This window comes from Nerophis ophidion, linkage group LG10, assembly GCF_033978795.1.
Source record: "Nerophis ophidion isolate RoL-2023_Sa linkage group LG10, RoL_Noph_v1.0, whole genome shotgun sequence".
Classification (NCBI taxonomy): domain Eukaryota; kingdom Metazoa; phylum Chordata; class Actinopteri; order Syngnathiformes; family Syngnathidae; genus Nerophis; species Nerophis ophidion.
This window is the reverse complement of record NC_084620.1, coordinates 71809968-71833933: the sequence shown is the minus strand read 5'-3', so window position 1 is coordinate 71833933 and position 23966 is coordinate 71809968. Positions and strand designations below refer to the sequence as shown.

The window sequence follows — 23966 nt, the reverse complement described above, 5'->3', positions numbered from 1 at the left end:
AGAAAAAGGGAGGTTACTTGCATAAAAGGACAGTCAAGGATCAACATTGTCCCGGCTTTCACTCGCTGGCGTGAGCTCAAGGCAAGGAATTTCAGAGCGATGCTGCCTTGGCTTTGTTCCTGCTAAACTAGCAAGTGTCTTTCCATGCTCAAACCAAAATGCTAATGCTAATGTCAGCGATGGGAATAAATAGCCGCCAGTTGAAAGTTTGCAGTTCCTCACTAGTTTAAAAAGAAAAAAAATCTCCTGGCAGTTTTTCTTTGCTTGGGACCTGCATCCTCCCCGATACATTCTTGGTGGCAGTGTCATGTTTGTAGAACAGTCCAAGATCATTTCTTGGTAGTGTCGGCTATTTAACATCAGCCATGAGAGACCTGACATTTGTGACAATATTACATGGTGTCAGTGTCACGCTACGTGCGCAAGGCATCATGGGAAATGTGGTCTTCTTCTGGCAAAACACTACCGCTCTGCTCCAGTGGCGCCGCTAAAATCAATCAAAACTGAAAGTTCTAAGTGGAGCTTGAACATAAGTTTGGACACCCCTTCTGCATGTATAAAACACTGACGATTAGAACCAATGGGAACACAGCAAATATGTTTTTTATACTCAACCTCATGTAGTACATCAGAACTAGAATGTACAAAGTACACAAGCAGTGAAGTAGTCAGCTTGTGTAAATAGTAAATAAAAAGAGAATACAACAAATCCTTTTCATCTTATATTCAAGTGAATAGACTGCAAAGACAAGATATTTCATCTTCACACTGACAAACTTTCTTCTTTTTTGCAAATAATCATGAAGTTAGAATGTAATGGCAGCAACACATGTTAAAAAAGGCATTTTTACCAGTGTGTTACATGGCCTTTCCTTTGAACAACACTCAGTAACTGAGGAGACACTTTTTTGAAGTGGAATTCTTTCCCATTCTTGCTTGATGTACAGCTTAAGTTGTTCAACAGTCTCCTGCCTCATATTTCAGCCTTCAATGTTGGACTACAGACAGGCCAGTCTAGTACCCGCACTCTTTTGGCATTGTCTTGCTGAAATAAGCAGGGGCGTCCATGATAACAACATATGTTGCTCCAAAAGCTGTATGTACCTTTTGGCATTATTGGTACCTTCACATATGTGTAAGTTAGCCATGCCTTGGCCACTAATACACCCCCATACCATCACACATGCTGACTACCACACTTTCACCCTACAACAATCACTAATACACCCCCATACCATCACACATGCTGCCTAGAACACTTTCACCCTACAACAATCACTAATACACCCCCATACCATCACACATGCTGACTACAACACTTTCACCCTACAACAATCACTAATACACCCCCATACCATCACACATGCTGACTACCACACTTTCACCCTACAACAATCACTAATACACCCCCATACCATCACACATGCTGACTACAACACTTTCACCCTACAACAATCACTAATACACCCCCATACCATCACACATGCTGACTACAACACTTTCACCCTACAACAATCACTAATACACCCCCATACCATCACACATGCTGACTACCACACTTTCACCCTACAACAATCACTAATACACCCCCATACCATCACACATGCTGACTACCACACTTTCACCCTACAACAATCACTAATACACCCCCATACCATCACACATGCTGACTACCACACTTTCACCCTACAACAATCACTAATACACCCCCATACCATCACACATGCTGCCTAGAACACTTTCACCCTACAACAATCACTAATACACCCCCATACCATCACACATGCTGACTACAACACTTTCACCCTACAACAATCACTAATACACCCCCATACCATCACACATGCTGACTACCACACTTTCACCCTACAACAATCACTAATACACCCCCATACCATCACACATGCTGACTACCACACTTTCACCCTACAACAATCACTAATACACCCCCATACCATCACACATGCTGACTACCACACTTTCACCCTACAACAATCACTAATACACCCCCATACCATCACACATGCTGACTACCACACTTTCACCCTACAACAATCACTAATACACCCCCATACCATCACACATGCTGCCTAGAACACTTTCACCCTACAACAATCACTAATACACCCCCATACCATCACACATGCTGACTACCACACTTTCACCCTACAACAATCACTAATACACCCACATACCATCACACATACTGACTACCACACTTTCACCCTACAACAATCACTAATACACCCCCATACCATCACACATGCTGACTACCACACTTTCACCCTACAACAATCACTAATACACCCCCATACCATCACACATGCTGACTACCACACTTTCACCCTAGAACAGTCCGGATGGTTCATTTCCTCTTTGGTCTGGAGGACATGGCATCCAGTTTCCAAGAACAATTTGATATGTGGACACAGAACACTTTTCCACTTTGCATCAGTCCATCTTGGATGAGCTCGGGCCCAGTGAAGCGTTTCTGGGTGTTGTTGATAAGTGGCTTTGGCTTTGCATAGTAGTTTTAATTTGCACTTACAGATGTAGCGACCAACTGTAGTTACTGACAGTGGTTTTTTGAAGTGTTCCTGAGTCCAATGTGGTGATATCCTTTACACACTGATGTGGCTTTTTGATGCAGTAGGGCCTGAGAGATGGAAGGTGTGTAATATCATGGCTTACGTGCAGTGATTTCTCCACATTCTCTCAACCTTTTGATGATATTACGGAGCGTAGATGGTGAAATCCCTAAATTCCTTGTTAAGAAATGTTGTTCTTAAACAACTTGCTCAGGCATTTGTTGACAAAGTGGTGACCCTCACCCCGTCCTTGTTTGTGAACGAGTGAGCATTTCATGGAAGCTGCTTTTATAGCCAATCATGGCACCCACCTGTTCCCAATTAGCCTGTTCACCTGTGCCATGTTCCCAATAAGTCTTTGATGAGCATTCCTCAACGTTCTCACTCTTTTTTGCCACTTGTGCCAGTTTTTTTGAAACATGTTGCAGCCATCAAATTCCAAATGAGCTAATACTTGCAAAAAAAGAAGAAAGTTTGTCAGTGTGAAGATGAAATATCTTGTCTTTGCAGTCTATTCAATTGAATAAAAGTTGAAAAGGATTTGTTGTATTCTCTTTTTATTTAACATTTACACCAGCTGACTACTTTACTAGTTTTGGGCTTTGTACAAACGGTATTTTGTTGTGCACTCAGGTGAGCTGCTAAGCCCACATTGTTGCTTTCCTGGCAGGCAGTGACCTGGATCATCTCCTTGAAGATGAAGAAGTAGTGAACACACACTCACTAATGAACAACATGCAGCAAAACATCATCTGCACCTCATTACTCAACCTCAGCTGCACCGCCAGCCTGGCACAAAAAGTCATTAAGATGCCGTTCCCCATCGATACACACACACATACACACACACACACACACACACACACACACACACACACTCGCACACACACACACACACACACACACACACACACACACACACACACACACACACACACACACACACACACACACACACACTCACACTCACACAGACACACACACACACACACACACACACACACACACACACACACACACACACACACACACACACACACACACACACACACACGTGTACACAAACAGGATGGATGCCTGCTGTGACAAACCAAATCTTTGGCGAGGGACTAGACCTGCTCACTGAAGGCATGCCTTCAGTGAGCGTGGCGCAGTGGGGAGAGTGGCCGTGCGCAACCCGAGCGTCCCTGGTTCAATGCCCACCTAGTACCAACCGCGTCACGTCCGTTGTGTCCTGAGCAAGACACTTCACCCTTGCTCCTGATGGGTGCTGGTTGGCGCCTTCCATGGCAGCTCCCTCCATCAGTGTGTGAAAGTGTGTGTGATTGGGTAAATGTGGAAGTAGTGTCAAAGCGCTTTGAGTACCTTGACGGTAGAAAAGCGCTATACAAGTACAACCCATTTATCATTTATTTAAATATCATTTGAAGGCACAACATTTCTGTTACGACCTACTTTCCAAGGCAACACACACACACACACACACACACACACACACACACACACACACACACACACACACACACACACACACACACACACACACACACACACACACACACACACACACACCAGGTGATTATCACGGCTGATTACCTGACAGGATCTTTCCACCTGAGCTGCAGCTCAAAGCTAACAAGGTCTAAATGGCCGACCTGATTGTGCTAATTGGTGACAAGGAGTCACAAAAAAACAGCGTTGCTGACCTCTGACCTGTGACACCTGGTCTGTCAGGTGGAAATCACACAGCACGTGTTCACAAGTAGACACAACACACACCTGAGCAAATACACTGAAATATACTTTGTCATCTCAAAAACACTCACTTTTTATTTCTGCCCATCCATCACAATCATTCTTATGATAACACATTCATAACAATATGTAATATGTACAATATACACACTGCAAGTATATATATCATGTAGTAACAGACACCTTCATAACAATATGTAATATGTACAATATACACACTGCAAGTATATATATCATGTAGTAACAGACACCTTCATAACAATATGTAATATGTACAATATACACACTGCAAGTGTATATATCATGTAGTAACAGACACCTTCATAACAATATGTACAATATACACACTGCAAGTATATATATCATGTAGTAACAGACACCTTCATAACATTATGTAATATGTACAATATACACACTGCAAGTATATATATCATGTAGTAACACACACCTTCATAACAATATGTACAATATACACACTGCAAGTATATATATCATGTAGTAACAGACACCTTCATAACAATATGTAATATGTACAATATACACACTGCAAGTATATATATCATGTAGTAACAGACACCTTCATAACAATATGTACAATATACACACTGCAAGTATATATATCATGTAGTAACAGACACCTTCATAACAATATGTAATATGTACAATATACACACTGCAAGTATATATATCATGTAGTAACAGACACCTTCATAACATTATGTAATATGTACAATATACACACTGCAAGTATATATATCATGTAGTAACAGACACCTTCATAACAATATGTAATATGTACAATATACACACTGCAAGTATATAGATCATGTAGTAACAGACACCTTCATAACAATATGTAATATGTACAATATACACACTGCAAGTATATATATCATGCAGTAACAGACACCTTCATAACAATATGTAATATGTACAATATACACACTGCAAGTATATATATCATGTAGTAACAGACACCTTCATAACAATATGTACAATATACACACTGCAAGTATATATATCATGTAGTAACAGACACCTTCATAACAATATGTAATATGTACAATATACACACTGCAAGTATATACATCATGTAGTAACAGACACCTTCATAACAATATGTACAATATACACACTGCAAGTATATATATCATGTAGTAACAGACACCTTCATAACAATATGTAATATGTACAATATACACACTGCAAGTATATACATCATGTAGTAACAGACACCTTCATAACAATATGTACAATATACACACTGCAAGTATATATATCATGTAGTAACAGACACCTTCATAACAATATGTAATATGTACAATATACACACTGCAAGTATATATATCATGTAGTAACAGACACCTTCATAACAATATGTAATATGTACAATATACACACTGCAAGTATATATATCATGTAGTAACACACACCTTCATAACAATATGTAATATGTACAATATACACACTGCAAGTATATATATCATGTAGTAACACACACCTTCATAACAATATGTAATATGTACAATATACACACTGCAAGTATATATATCATGTAGTAACAGACACCTTCATAACAATATGTACAATATACACACTGCAAGTATATATATCATGTAGTAACAGACACCTTCATAACAATATGTAATATGTACAATATACACACTGCAAGTATATATATCATGTAGTAACACACACCTTCATAACAATATGTAATATGTACAATATACACACTGCAAGTATATATATCATGTAGTAACACACACCTTCATAACAATATGTAATATGTACAATATACACACTGCAAGTATATATATCATGTAGTAACAGACACCTTCATAACAATATGTAATATGTACAATATACACACTGCAAGTATATATATCATGTAGTAACAGACACCTTCATAACATTATGTAATATGTACAATATACACACTGCAAGTATATATATCATGTAGTAACAGACACCTTCATAACAATATGTACAATATACACACTGCAAGTATATATATCATGTAGTAACAGACACCTTCATAACATTATGTAATATGTACAATATACACACTGCAAGTATATATATCATGTAGTAACAGACACCTTCATAATAATATGTACAATATACACACAGCAAGTATATATATAATGTAGTAACACACACCTTCATAACAATATGTACAATATACACACAGCAAGTATATATATCATGTAGTAACACACACCTTCATAACAATATGTACAATATACACACTGCAAGTATATATATCATGTAGTAACACACACCTTCATAACAATATGTAATATGTACAATATACACACTGCAAGTATATATATCATGTAGTAACACACACCTTCATAACAATATGTAATATGTACAATATACACACAGCAAGTATATATATCGTGTAGTAACAGACACCTTCATAACAATATGTACAATATACACACTGCAAGTATATATATCATGTAGTAACAGACACCTTCATAACATTATGTAATATGTACAATATACACACTGCAAGTATATATATCATGTAGTAACACACACCTTCATAACAATATGTACAATATACACACTGCAAGTATATATATCATGTAGTAACAGACACCTTCATAACAATATGTAATATGTACAATATACACACTGCAAGTATATATATCATGTAGTAACAGACACCTTCATAATAATATGTAATATGTACAATATACACACTGCAAGTATATATATCATGTAGTAACAGACACCTTCATAATAATATGTACAATATACACACTGCAAGTATATATATCATGTAGTAACACACACCTTCATAACAATATGTACAATATACACACTGCAAGTATATATATCATGTAGTAACACACACCTTCATAACAATATGTAATATGTACAATATACACACTGCAAGTATATATATCATGTAGTAACACACACCTTCATAACAATATGTAATATGTACAATATACACACAGCAAGTATATATATCGTGTAGTAACAGACACCTTCATAACAATATGTACAATATACACACTGCAAGTATATATATCATGTAGTAACAGACACCTTCATAACATTATGTAATATGTACAATATACACACTGCAAGTATATATATCATGTAGTAACAGACACCTTCATCACAATATGTACAATATACACACTGCAAGTATATACAGTATATCATGTAGTAACACACCCTTCATAACAATATGTAATATGTACAATATACACACTGCAAGTATATATATCATGTAGTAACAGACACCTTCATAACATTATGTAATATGTACAATATACACACTGCAAGTATATATATCATGTAGTAACACACACCTTCATAACAATATGTAATATGTACAATATACACACTGCAAGTATATATATCATGTAGTAACACACACCTTCATAACAATATGTAATATGTACAATATACACACAGCAAGTATATATATCGTGTAGTAACAGACACCTTCATAACAATATGTAATATGTACAATATACACACTGCAAGTATATATAACATGTAGTAACACACACCTTCATAACAATATGTAATATGTACAATATACACACTGCAAGTATATATATCATGTAGTAACACACACCTTCATAACAATATGTAATATGTACAATATACACACTGCAAGTATATATATCGTGTAGTAACAGATACCTTCATAACAATATGTACAATATACACACTGCAAGTATATATATCATGTAGTAACAGACACCTTCATCACAATATGTACAATATACACACTGCAAGTATATATATCATGTAGTAACACACACCTTCATAACAATATGTAATATGTACAATATACACACTGCAAGTATATATATCGTGTAGTAACAGACACCTTCATAACAATATGTACAATATACACACTGCAAGTATATATATCATGTAGTAACAGACACCTTCATAACAATATGTAATATGTACAATATACACACTGCAAGTATATATATCATGTAGTAACACACACCTTCATAACAATATGTAATATGTACAATATACACACTGCAAGTATATATATCATGTAGTAACAGACACCTTCATAACAATATGTAATATGTACAATATACACACTGCAAGTATATATATCATGTAGTAACAGACACCTTCATCACAATATGTACAATATACACACAGCAAGTATATATATCGTGTAGTAACAGACACCTTCATAACAATATGTACAATATACACACTGCAAGTATATATATCATGTAGTAACAGACACCTTCATAACAATATGTAATATGTACAATATACACACTGCAAGTATATATATCATGTAGTAACACACACCTTCATAACAATATGTAATATGTACAATATACACACTGCAAGTATATATATCATGTAGTAACAGACACCTTCATAACAATATGTAATATGTACAATATACACACAGCAAGTATATATATCATGTAGTAACAGACACCTTCATAACAATATGTAATATGTACAATATACACACTGCAAGTATATATATCATGTAGTAACAGACACCTTCATCACAATATGTACAATATACACACAGCAAGTATATATATCATGTAGTAACAGACACCTTCATAACAATATATACAATATACACACTGCAAGTATATATATCATGTAGTAACAGACACCTTCATAACAATATGTAATATGTACAATATACACACTGCAAGTATATATATCATGTAGTAACAGACACCTTCATAACTACATGTAATATGTACAATATACACACTGCAAGTATATATATCATGTAGTAACAGACACCTTCATAACAATATGTAATATGTACAATATACACACTGCAAGTATATATATCATGTAGTAACACACACCTTCATAACAATATGTACAATATACACACTGCAAGTATATATAACATGTAGTAACACACACCTTCATAACAATATGTAATATGTACAATATACACACAGCAAGTATATATATCGTGTAGTAACAGACACCTTCATAACAATATGTACAATATACACACTGCATGTATATATATCATGTAGTAACAGACACCTTCATAACAATATGTAATATGTACAATATACACACTGCAAGTATATATATCATGTAGTAACAGACACCTTCATAACAATATGTAATATGTACAATATACACACTGCAAGTATATATATCATGTAGTAACAGACACCTTCATAACATTATGTAATATGTACAATATACACACTGCAAGTATATATATCATGTAGTAACAGACACCTTCATCACAATATGTACAATATACACACTGCAAGTATATATATCATGTAGTAACACACACCTTCATAACAATATGTAATATGTACAATATACACACTGCAAGTATATATATCATGTAGTAACACACACCTTTATAACAATATGTAATATGTACAATATACACACTGCAAGTATATATATCATGTAGTAACAGACACCTTCATAACAATATGTAATATGTACAATATACACACTGCAAGTATATATATCATGTAGTAACAGACACCTTCATCACAATATGTACAATATACACACAGCAAGTATATATATCGTGTAGTAACAGACACCTTCATAACAATATGTACAATATACACACTGCAAGTATATATATCATGTAGTAACAGACACCTTCATCACAATATGTACAATATACACACAGCAAGTATATATATCGTGTAGTAACAGACACCTTCATAACAATATGTACAATATACACACAGCAAGTATATATATCATGTAGTAACAGACACCTTCATAACAATATGTAATATGTACAATATACACACTGCAAGTATATAGATCATGTAGTAACAGACACCTTCATAACAATATGTAATATGTACAATATACACACTGCAAGTATATATATCATGTAGTAACAGACACCTTCATAACAATATGTAATATGTACAATATACACACTGCAAGTATATATATCATGTAGTAACAGACACCTTCATAACAATATGTACAATATACACACTGCAAGTATATATATCATGTAGTAACAGACACCTTCATAACAATATGTAATATGTACAATATACACACTGCAAGTATATATATCATGTAGTAACAGACACCTTCATAACAATATGTACAATATACACACTGCAAGTATATATATCATGTAGTAACACACACCTTCATAACAATATGTAATATGTACAATATACACACTGCAAGTATATATATCATGTAGTAACAGACACCTTCATAACAATATGTAATATGTACAATATACACACTGCAAGTATATATATCATGTAGTAACAGACACCTTCATAACATTATGTAATATGTACAATATACACACTGCAAGTATATATATCATGTAGTAACAGACACCTTCATAACAATATGTACAATATACACACTGCAAGTATATATATCATGTAGTAACAGACACCTTCATAACATTATGTAATATGTACAATATACACACTGCAAGTATATATATCATGTAGTAACAGACACCTTCATAATAATATGTACAATATACACACAGCAAGTATATATATCATGTAGTAACACACACCTTCATAACAATATGTAATATGTACAATATACACACTGCAAGTATATATATCATGTAGTAACAGACACCTTCATAACAATATGTACAATATACACACTGCAAGTATATATATCATGTAGTAACAGACACCTTCATAACAATATGTAATATGTACAATATACACACTGCAAGTATATATATCATGTAGTAACAGACACCTTCATAACAATATGTAATATGTACAATATACACACAGCAAGTATATATATCATGTAGTAACACACACCTTCATAACAATATGTACAATATACACACTGCAAGTATATATATCATGTAGTAACACACACCTTCATAACAATATGTAATATGTACAATATACACACTGCAAGTATATATATCATGTAGTAACACACACCTTCATAACAATATGTAATATGTACAATATACACACAGCAAGTATATATATCGTGTAGTAACAGACACCTTCATAACAATATGTACAATATACACACTGCAAGTATATATATCATGTAGTAACAGACACCTTCATAACATTATGTAATATGTACAATATACACACTGCAAGTATATATATCATGTAGTAACACACACCTTCATAACAATATGTACAATATACACACTGCAAGTATATATATCATGTAGTAACAGACACCTTCATAACAATATGTAATATGTACAATATACACACTGCAAGTATATATATCATGTAGTAACAGACACCTTCATAATAATATGTAATATGTACAATATACACACTGCAAGTATATATATCATGTAGTAACAGACACCTTCATAATAATATGTACAATATACACACTGCAAGTATATATATCATGTAGTAACACACACCTTCATAACAATATGTACAATATACACACTGCAAGTATATATATCATGTAGTAACAGACACCTTCATAACAATATGTAATATGTACAATATACACACTGCAAGTATATATATCATGTAGTAACAGACACCTTCATAATAATATGTAATATGTACAATATACACACTGCAAGTATATATATCATGTAGTAACAGACACCTTCATAATAATATGTACAATATACACACTGCAAGTATATATATCATGTAGTAACACACACCTTCATAACAATATGTACAATATACACACTGCAAGTATATATATCATGTAGTAACACACACCTTCATAACAATATGTAATATGTACAATATACACACAGCAAGTATATATATCATGTAGTAACAGACACCTTCATAACAATATGTACAATATACACACTGCAAGTATATATATCATGTAGTAACAGACACCTTCATAACATTATGTAATATGTACAATATACACACTGCAAGTATATATATCATGTAGTAACAGACACCTTCATCACAATATGTACAATATACACACTGCAAGTATATATATCATGTAGTAACACACACCTTCATAACAATATGTAATATGTACAATATACACACTGCAAGTATATATATCATGTAGTAACAGACACCTTCATAACATTATGTAATATGTACAATATACACACTGCAAGTATATATATCATGTAGTAACACACACCTTCATAACAATATGTAATATGTACAATATACACACTGCAAGTATATATATCATGTAGTAACACACACCTTCATAACAATATGTAATATGTACAATATACACACAGCAAGTATATATATCGTGTAGTAACAGACACCTTCATAACAATATGTAATATGTACAATATACACACTGCAAGTATATATAACATGTAGTAACACACACCTTCATAACAATATGTAATATGTACAATATACACACTGCAAGTATATATATCATGTAGTAACACACACCTTCATAACAATATGTAATATGTACAATATACACACAGCAAGTATATATATCGTGTAGTAACAGACACCTTCATAACAATATGTACAATATACACACTGCAAGTATATATATCATGTAGTAACAGACACCTTCATCACAATATGTACAATATACACACTGCAAGTATATATATCATGTAGTAACACACACCTTCATAACAATATGTAATATGTACAATATACACACTGCAAGTATATATATCGTGTAGTAACAGACACCTTCATAACAATATGTACAATATACACACTGCAAGTATATATATCATGTAGTAACAGACACCTTCATAACAATATGTAATATGTACAATATACACACTGCAAGTATATATATCATGTAGTAACACACACCTTCATAACAATATGTAATATGTACAATATACACACTGCAAGTATATATATCATGTAGTAACAGACACCTTCATAACAATATGTAATATGTACAATATACACACTGCAAGTATATATATCATGTAGTAACAGACACCTTCATCACAATATGTACAATATACACACAGCAAGTATATATATCATGTAGTAACAGACACCTTCATAACAATATGTACAATATACACACTGCAAGTATATATATCATGTAGTAACAGACACCTTCATAACAATATGTAATATGTACAATATACACACTGCAAGTATATATATCATGTAGTAACAGACACCTTCATAACATTATGTAATATGTACAATATACACACTGCAAGTATATACATCATGTAGTAACACACACCTTCATAACAATATGTACAATATACACACTGCAAGTATATATATCATGTAGTAACAGACACCTTCATAACAATATGTAATATGTACAATATACACACTGCAAGTATATACATCATGTAGTAACACACACCTTCATAACAATATGTACAATATACACACTGCAAGTATATATATCATGTAGTAACACACACCTTCATAACAATATGTACAATATACACACTGCAAGTATATATATCATGTAGTAACAGACACCTTCATAACAATATGTAATATGTACAATATACACACTGCAAGTATATACATCATGTAGTAACACACACCTTCATAACAATATGTACAATATACACACTGCAAGTATATATATCATGTAGTAACACACACCTTCATCACAATATGTACAATATACACACTGCAAGTATATATATCATGTAGTAACACACACCTTCATCACAATATGTACAATATACACACTGCAAGTATATATATCATGTAGTAACACACACCTTCATCACAATATGTACAATATACACACTGCAAGTATATATATCATGTAGTAACACACACCTTCATCACAATATGTACAATATACACACTGCAAGTATATATATCATGTAGTAACACACACCTTCATAACAATATGTAATATGTACAATATACACACTGCAAGTATATATATCGTGTAGTAACAGACACCTTCATAACAATATGTACAATATACACACTGCAAGTATATATATCATGTAGTAACAGACACCTTCATAACATTATGTAATATGTACAATATACACACTGCAAGTATATACATCATGTAGTAACACACACCTTCATAACAATATGTACAATATACACACTGCAAGTATATACATCATGTAGTAACACACACCTTCATAACAATATGTACAATATACACACTGCAAGTATATATATCATGTAGTAACAGACACCTTCATAACATTATGTAATATGTACAATATACACACTGCAAGTATATACATCATGTAGTAACACACACCTTCATAACAATATGTACAATATACACACTGCAAGTATATATATCATGTAGTAACAGACACCTTCATAACAATATGTAATATGTACAATATACACACTGCAAGTATATATATCATGTAGTAACACACACCTTCATAACAATATGTACAATATACACACTGCAAGTATATACATCATGTAGTAACACACACCTTCATAACAATATGTACAATATACACACTGCAAGTATATATATCATGTAGTAACAGACACCTTCATAACAATATGTAATATGTACAATATACACACTGCAAGTATATATATCATGTAGTAACACACACCTTCATAACAATATGTACAATATACACACTGCAAGTATATATATCATGTAGTAACACACACCTTCATAACAATATGTACAATATACACACTGCAAGTATATACATCATGTAGTAACACACACCTTCATAACAATATGTACAATATACACACTGCAAGTATATATATCATGTAGTAACAGACACCTTCATAACAATATGTAATATGTACAATATACACACTGCAAGTATATACATCATGTAGTAACACACACCTTCATAACAATATGTACAATATACACACTGCAAGTATATATATCATGTAGTAACAGACACCTTCATAACAATATGTAATATGTACAATATACACACTGCAAGTATATATATCATGTAGTAACACACACCTTCATAACAATATGTACAATATACACACTGCAAGTATATATATCATGTAGTAACACACACCTTCATAACAATATGTAATATGTACAATATACACACTGCAAGTATATATATCATGTAGTAACAGACACCTTCATAACATTATGTAATATGTACAATATACACACTGCAAGTATATACATCATGTAGTAACACACACCTTCATAACAATATGTAATATGTACAATATACACACTGCAAGTATATATATCATGTAGTAACAGACACCTTCATAACAATATGTAATATGTACAATATACACACTGCAAGTATATACATCATGTAGTAACACACACCTTCATAACAATATGTACAATATACACACTGCAAGTATATATATCATGTAGTAACACACACCTTCATAACAATATGTACAATATACACACTGCAAGTATATATATCATGTAGTAACACACACCTTCATAACAATATGTACAATATACACACTGCAAGTATATATATCATGTAGTAACAGACACCTTCATAACAATATGTAATATGTACAATATACACACTGCAAGTATATACATCATGTAGTAACACACACCTTCATAACAATATGTACAATATACACACTGCAAGTACATATATCATGTAGTAACACACACCTTCATAACAATATGTAATATGTACAATATACACACTGCAAGTATATATATCATGTAGTAACACACACCTTCATAACAATATGTAATATGTACAATATACACACTGCAAGTATATATATCATGTAGTAACACACACCTTCATAACAATATGTAATATGTACAATATACACACTGCAAGTATATATATCATGTAGTAACACACACCTTCATAACAATATGTAATATGTACAATATACACACTGCAAGTATATATATCATGTAGTAACACACACCTTCATAACAATATGTAATATGTACAATATACACACTGCAAGTATATATATCATGTAGTAACACACACCTTCATAACAATATGTACAATATACACACTGCAAGTATATACATCATGTAGTAACACACACCTTCATAACAATATGTACAATATACACACTGCAAGTATATATATCATGTAGTAACAGACACCTTCATAACAATATGTAATATGTACAATATACACACTGCAAGTATATATATCATGTAGTAACACACACCTTCATAACAATATGTACAATATACACACTGCAAGTATATATATCATGTAGTAACACACACCTTCATAACAATATGTACAATATACACACTGCAAGTATATACATCATGTAGTAACACACACCTTCATAACAATATGTACAATATACACACTGCAAGTATATATATCATGTAGTAACAGACACCTTCATAACAATATGTAATATGTACAATATACACACTGCAAGTATATACATCATGTAGTAACACACACCTTCATAACAATATGTACAATATACACACTGCAAGTATATATATCATGTAGTAACAGACACCTTCATAACAATATGTAATATGTACAATATACACACTGCAAGTATATATATCATGTAGTAACACACACCTTCATAACAATATGTACAATATACACACTGCAAGTATATATATCATGTAGTAACACACACCTTCATAACAATATGTAATATGTACAATATACACACTGCAAGTATATATATCATGTAGTAACAGACACCTTCATAACATTATGTAATATGTACAATATACACACTGCAAGTATATACATCATGTAGTAACACACACCTTCATAACAATATGTAATATGTACAATATACACACTGCAAGTATATATATCATGTAGTAACAGACACCTTCATAACAATATGTAATATGTACAATATACACACTGCAAGTATATACATCATGTAGTAACACACACCTTCATAACAATATGTACAATATACACACTGCAAGTATATATATCATGTAGTAACACACACCTTCATAACAATATGTACAATATACACACTGCAAGTATATATATCATGTAGTAACACACACCTTCATAACAATATGTACAATATACACACTGCAAGTATATATATCATGTAGTAACAGACACCTTCATAACAATATGTAATATGTACAATATACACACTGCAAGTATATACATCATGTAGTAACACACACCTTCATAACAATATGTACAATATACACACTGCAAGTACATATATCATGTAGTAACACACACCTTCATAACAATATGTAATATGTACAATATACACACTGCAAGTATATATATCATGTAGTAACACACACCTTCATAACAATATGTAATATGTACAATATACACACTGCAAGTATATATATCATGTAGTAACACACACCTTCATAACAATATGTAATATGTACAATATACACACTGCAAGTATATATATCATGTAGTAACACACACCTTCATAACAATATGTAATATGTACAATATACACACTGCAAGTATATATAACATGTAGTAACACACACCTTCATAACAATATGTAATATGTACAATATACACACTGCAAATATATATATATATATATATACATATATATATATATATATATATATATATATATATATATATATATATATCATACAAGAACACACACAGAAATCAACATAAAACACACAGACAGGAAGACAGACAGACAGACATTCAGACAGACAGACAGACAGACACCTATGTGACCTTTCAATAACTGCACAGGTAAAACCTGAGATGGTGTACAGTGCTTCTTTACCATAGGGCCACAACCCAGCAAGATGTTCTTCACAACTTGTAATACACTTTTCCACCACTTGTGGCAGTCATGACATCCACCCATCCATCCATTTCCTACCGCTTGTCCCATGCAGACAATATCAACAATGTTTGCTCATTATTCATTTAATTGATTCATTTCAGCACAACATCATTTCTACTTATTTTTAAAGTAGGAGTCCATCCTTCTGCAGTATATTTGTCCAAGCCTAAAGTTTGTGTTGAATAAATAATAATCATTAACACAGTTTCATTTCATTTCACAACATTTTTAAACAATCAAAAGTACATTTACTAATCCAGCGGTAATATTTGAGTGGGTCCCCGGGCCCCTGTGTAGTGGAAAAGGTTAAGAATCCCTGCTAATGACCAATATGCATTTATGCAAGTGACCACTAGGGGGCGACGATCCAAATGATGATCAAATAAGAGCAAATACTGGAAGTCAAAGTCGACCACAAGTGGTACGCAGGCGCCCTCTAGTGGTAAAACCAACAATCACAGATATAATCATTGATAGAAGAAAGAATAACAATGATATAAATATTGATACCAAAAATAATCACAGAGATATAAATATTGATTAAAAAAAAGAATCAAAGTGATATAAATATTGATATAAAAAGAATCAGAGATATAAATATTGATATAAAAGCACTCCCCAAAGGCCCCTACATGGTGCCACAATACACAAAAAGTAACAAAAGGCTCATCAATCATTCATGTTTCATCCAATCTTTGTACAGCACTGATGTACTCAGGGGCCGCCCAGGGGCCCCCCATCCAATCTTTGTACAGCACTGATGTACTCTGGGGCCGCCCAGGGGCCCCCCATCCAAATCTTTGTACAGCACTGATGTACTCGGGGCCGCCCAGGGGCCCCCCCATCCAATCTTTGTACAGCACTGATGTACTCAGGGGCCGCCCAGGGGCCCCCCATCCAATCTTTGTACAGCACTGATGTACTCAGGGGCCGCCCAGGGGCCCCCCATCCAATCTTTGTACAGCACTGATGTACTCAGGGGCCGCCCAGGGGCCCCCCATCCAAATCTTTGTACAGCACTGATGTACTCGGGGCCGCCCAGGGGCCCCCCATCCAATCTTTGTACAGCACTGATGTACTCAGGGGCCGCCCAGGGGCCCCCCATCCAATCTTTGTACAGCACTGATGTACTCAGGGGCCGCCGCAGGCCCCCCATCCAATCTTTGTACAGCACTGATGTACTCAGGGGCCGCCGCAGGCCCCCCATCCAATCTTTGTACAGCACTGATGTACTCAGGGGCCGCCCAGGGGCCCCCCATCCAAATCTTTGTACAGCACTGATGTACTCGGGGCCGCCCAGGGCCCCCCCTTCCTATCAGGGCCCCCTCCCTGATGATTGGCATTCGTAGCTGTCAATCCCAGACGGTGTATTGTCCCTGTCAGGCCGCCTTGTGTCCCCCACATACGGCAGGTGTGAGAGGCCAGCGTGCTGACCACTGAGCTAAAAGCCCAGGCTTCTAACAAGATCATGCGTGAAGGAGATGAGTTTCAAATGGAGATTTTCTCCTTGTTGCTCTTCTGTTTAGTAATATCAGGATTTGTTCAGTTTGAAGCCCAATTAGACAGTGTTGCCACAGTGATTATAAGACCCCCCTGGGACCCTCACTCAGGCCCCGGATGGACTGTGTGGTGAGCGTGTGTTTGTGGAAACACTCACAGAATATATGCGATGACTCCGATGGACCAGCAGTCCACTGCCTTGCTGTAGGGCTTCTGGGCAAGAACTTCTGGCGCTAGAAGAGAAGGAGACGACAACAACTTCTTAGAGACTTGATAGGAGTGACATGTGACAGTGTTGAGGGACACTGACAAGTGACCTGTGACAGTGTTGAGGGACACTGACATGTGACAGTGTTGAGGGACACTGACATGTGACAGTGTTGAGGGACGCTGACATGTGACCTGCGACAGTGTTGAGGGACACTGACATGTGACCTGTAACAGTGTTGAGGGACACTGACATGTGACCTGTAACAGTATTGAGGGACACTGACATGTGACAGTGTTGAGGGACACTGACCTGTGACAGTGTTGAGGGACACTGACATGTGAGAGTGTTGAGGGACACTGACATGTGACCTGTAACAGTGTTGAGGGACGCTGACATGTGACCTGTAACAGTGTTGTGGGACACTGACATGTGACCTGTGACATGTGACAGTGTTGAGGGACGCTGACATGTGACCTGTAACAGTGTTGTGGGACACTGACATGTGACCTGCGACAGTGTTGAGGGACACTGATACATTATGTGACCTGTGACATGTGACAGTGTTGAGGGACACTGACATGTGACCTGTGACAGTGTTGAGGGACGCTGACATGTGACCTGTGATAGTGTTGTGGGACACTGACATGTGACCTGTGACAGTGTTGAGGGACACTGATACAGTATGTGACCTGTGACCTGTCACAGTGTTGAGGGACACTGACCTGTGACATGTGACAGTGTTGAGGGACACTGACATGTGACCCGTGACAGTGTTGAGGGACGCTGACATGTGACCTGTGATAGTGTTGTGGGACACTGACATGTGACCTGTGACAGTGTTGAGGGACGCTGACATGTGACCTGTGACAGTGTTGAGGGACACTGACATGAGACCTGTAACAGTATTGAGGGACACTGACATGTGACAGTGTTGAGGGACACTGACATGTGACAGTGTTGAGGGACACTGACATGTGACCTGTAACAGTGTTGAGGGACACTGACATGTGACCTGTAACAGTGTTGTGGGACACTGACATGTGACCTGTGACAGTGTTGAGGGACACTGACATGTGACCTGTAACAGTATTGAGGGACACTGACATGTGACAGTGTTGAGGGACACTGACATGTGACAGTGTTGAGGGACACTGACATGTGACAGTGTTGAGGGATAGTGACATGTGACCTGTGACAGTGTTGAGGGACACTGATACAGTATGTGACCTGTGACAGTGTTGAGGCACACTGACATGTGACAGTGTTGAGGGATAGTGCCATGTGACATGTGACCTGTGACAGTGTTGAGGGACACTGACATGTGACAGTGTTGAGGGATAGTGACATGTGACCTGTGACAGTGTTGAGGGACACTGACATGTGACAGTGTTGAGGGATAGTGCCATGTGACCTGTGACAGTGTTGAGGGACACTGACATGTGACAGTGTTGAGGGACAGTGACATGTGACCTGTGACATGTGACAGTGTTGAGGCACACTGACATGTGACAGTTTTTGAGGGACAGTGACACGTGACATGTGACCTGTGAGATGTGAGAGTTTCCTGCAGCTAGAGTAGCAAAGGTTGGTGTGCAGGAAGCACCGAGGAGGAGGAGGAGAAGAAGAAGTCAAGACAAGTGACGGGTTGAAACCTACCCACATATCCTGGTGTGCCACATGCGGTGGACATGACGTTCCCGCTGCCCTCCATCTTGGAGAGACCAAAGTCGCTGATCATGATCTTGGAGTGGTGGTGAGGGTTGAAGTAGAGAAGGTTCTCTGGCTGCACAACAAATGACAGACATTTGGTCTTCAATGACTGTGGAACTCCCGTCTTTTTAAAGCAACTTTTCCACCCACCAGCCACAGAGCCAGTAGGGATGTACTCTGTGGTAGCAGCACCTCATGTTGTGGTAGCAGCACCTCATGTTGTGGTAGCAGCACCTCATGTTGTGGTAGCAGCACCTCATGTTGTGGTGGCAGCACCTCATTTAGTGGTAGCAGCACATCATTTAGTGGTAGCAGCACCTCATGTTGTGGTAGCAGCACCTCATGTTGTGGTAGCAGCACCTCATGTTGTGGTAGCAGCACCTCATGTTGTGGTAGCAGCACCTCATGTTGTGGTAGCAGCACCTCATTTAGTGGTAGCAGCACCTCATGTTGTGGTAGCAGCACCTCATGTTGTGGTAGCAGCACCTCATGTTGTGGTAGCAGCACCTCATGTTGTGGTAGCAGCACCTCATGTTGTGGTAGCAGCACCTCATGTTGTGGTAGCAGCACCTCATGTTGTGGTAGCAGCACCTCATTTAGTGGTAGCAGCACCTCATGTTGTGGTAGCAGCACCTCATGTTGTGGTAGCAGCACCTCATGTTGTGGTAGCAGCACCTCATGTTGTGGTAGCAGCACCTCATGTTGTGGTAGCAGCACCTCATGTTGTGGTAGCAGCACCTCATTTAGTGGTAGCAGCACCTCATGTTGTGGTAGCAGCACCTCATGTTGTGGTAGCAGCACCTCATGTTGTGGTAGCAGCACCTCATGTTGTGGTAGCAGCACCTCATTTAGTGGTAGCAGCACCTCATGTTGTGGTAGCAGCACCTCATGTTGTGGTAGCAGCACCTCATGTTGTGGTGGCAGCACCTCATTTAGTGGTAGCAGCACCTCATGTTGTGGTAGCAGCACCTCATGTTGTGGTAGCAGCACCTCATGTTGTGGTAGCAGCACCTCATTTAGTGGTAGCAGCACCTCATGTTGTGGTAGCAGCACCTCATGTTGTGGTAGCAGCACCTCATGTTGTGGTAGCAGCACCTCATGTTGTGGTGGCAGCACCTCATTTAGTGGTAGCAGCACATCATTTAGTGGTAGCAGCACCTCATGTTGTGGTAGCAGCACCTCATGTTGTGGTAGCAGCACCTCATGTTGTGGTAGCAGCACCTCATGTTGTGGTAGCAGCACCTCATGTTGTGGTAGCAGCACCTCATTTAGTGGTAGCAGCACCTCATGTTGTGGTAGCAGCACCTCATTTAGTGGTAGCAGCACCTCATGTTGTGGTAGCAGCACCTCATTTAGTGGAAGCAGCACCTCATGTTGTGGTAGCAGCACCTCATGTTGTGGTAGCAGCACCTCATTTAGTGGTAGCAGCACCTCATGTTGTGGTAGCAGCACCTCATTTAGTGGTAGCAGCACCTCATGTTGTGGTAGCAGCACCTCATGTTGTGGTAGCAGCACCTCATGTTGTGGTAGCAGCACCTCATTTAGTGGTAGCAGCACCTCATGTTGTGGTAGCAGCACCTCATGTTGTGGTAGCAGCACCTCATGTTGTGGTAGCAGCACCTCATGTTGTGGTAGCAGCACCTCATGTTGTGGTAGCAGCACCTCATGTTGTGGTAGCAGCACCTCATTTAGTGGTAGCAGCACCTCATGTTGTGGTAGCAGCACCTCATGTTGTGGTAGCAGCACCTCATGTTGTGGTAGCAGCACCTCATGTTGTGGTAGCAGCACCTCATTTAGTGGTAGCAGCACCTCATGTTGTGGTAGCAGCACCTCATGTTGTGGTAGCAGCACCTCATGTTGTGGTGGCAGCACCTCATTTAGTGGTAGCAGCACCTCATGTTGTGGTAGCAGCACCTCATGTTGTGGTAGCAGCACCTCATGTTGTGGTAGCAGCACCTCATTTAGTGGTAGCAGCACCTCATGTTGTGGTAGCAGCACCTCATGTTGTGGTAGCAGCACCTCATGTTGTGGTAGCAGCACCTCATGTTGTGGTGGCAGCACCTCATTTAGTGGTAGCAGCACATCATTTAGTGGTAGCAGCACCTCATGTTGTGGTAGCAGCACCTCATGTTGTGGTAGCAGCACCTCATGTTGTGGTAGCAGCACCTCATGTTGTGGTAGCAGCACCTCATGTTGTGGTAGCAGCACCTCATTTAGTGGTAGCAGCACCTCATGTTGTGGTAGCAGCACCTCATTTAGTGGTAGCAGCACCTCATGTTGTGGTAGCAGCACCTCATTTAGTGGAAGCAGCACCTCATGTTGTGGTAGCAGCACCTCATGTTGTGGTAGCAGCACCTCATTTAGTGGTAGCAGCACCTCATGTTGTGGTAGCAGCACCTCATTTAGTGGTAGCAGCACCTCATGTTGTGGTAGCAGCACCTCATGTTGTGGTAGCAGCACCTCATGTTGTGGTAGCAGCACCTCATTTAGTGGTAGCAGCACCTCATGTTGTGGTAGCAGCACCTCATTTAGTGGTAGCAGCAC

General features: G+C 37.0%; 1 protein-coding gene across 1 annotated transcript in view; it reads right to left on the bottom strand.

Moving 5' to 3' along the window:
- Window positions 1-23966, bottom strand: part of LOC133561243 (calcium/calmodulin-dependent protein kinase type 1D-like) — a 102950-nt gene that overhangs the window by 17731 nt on the left and 61253 nt on the right. Inside the window, exons 5-6 of the mRNA XM_061914582.1 lie at window positions 21369-21495; window positions 19659-19734 (exon numbers count right to left, since the gene is read on the bottom strand). Of these exons, the coding sequence (XP_061770566.1) occupies window positions 19659-19734; window positions 21369-21495 (203 nt within the window). The remainder of the gene's footprint in view (window positions 1-19658; window positions 19735-21368; window positions 21496-23966) is intronic.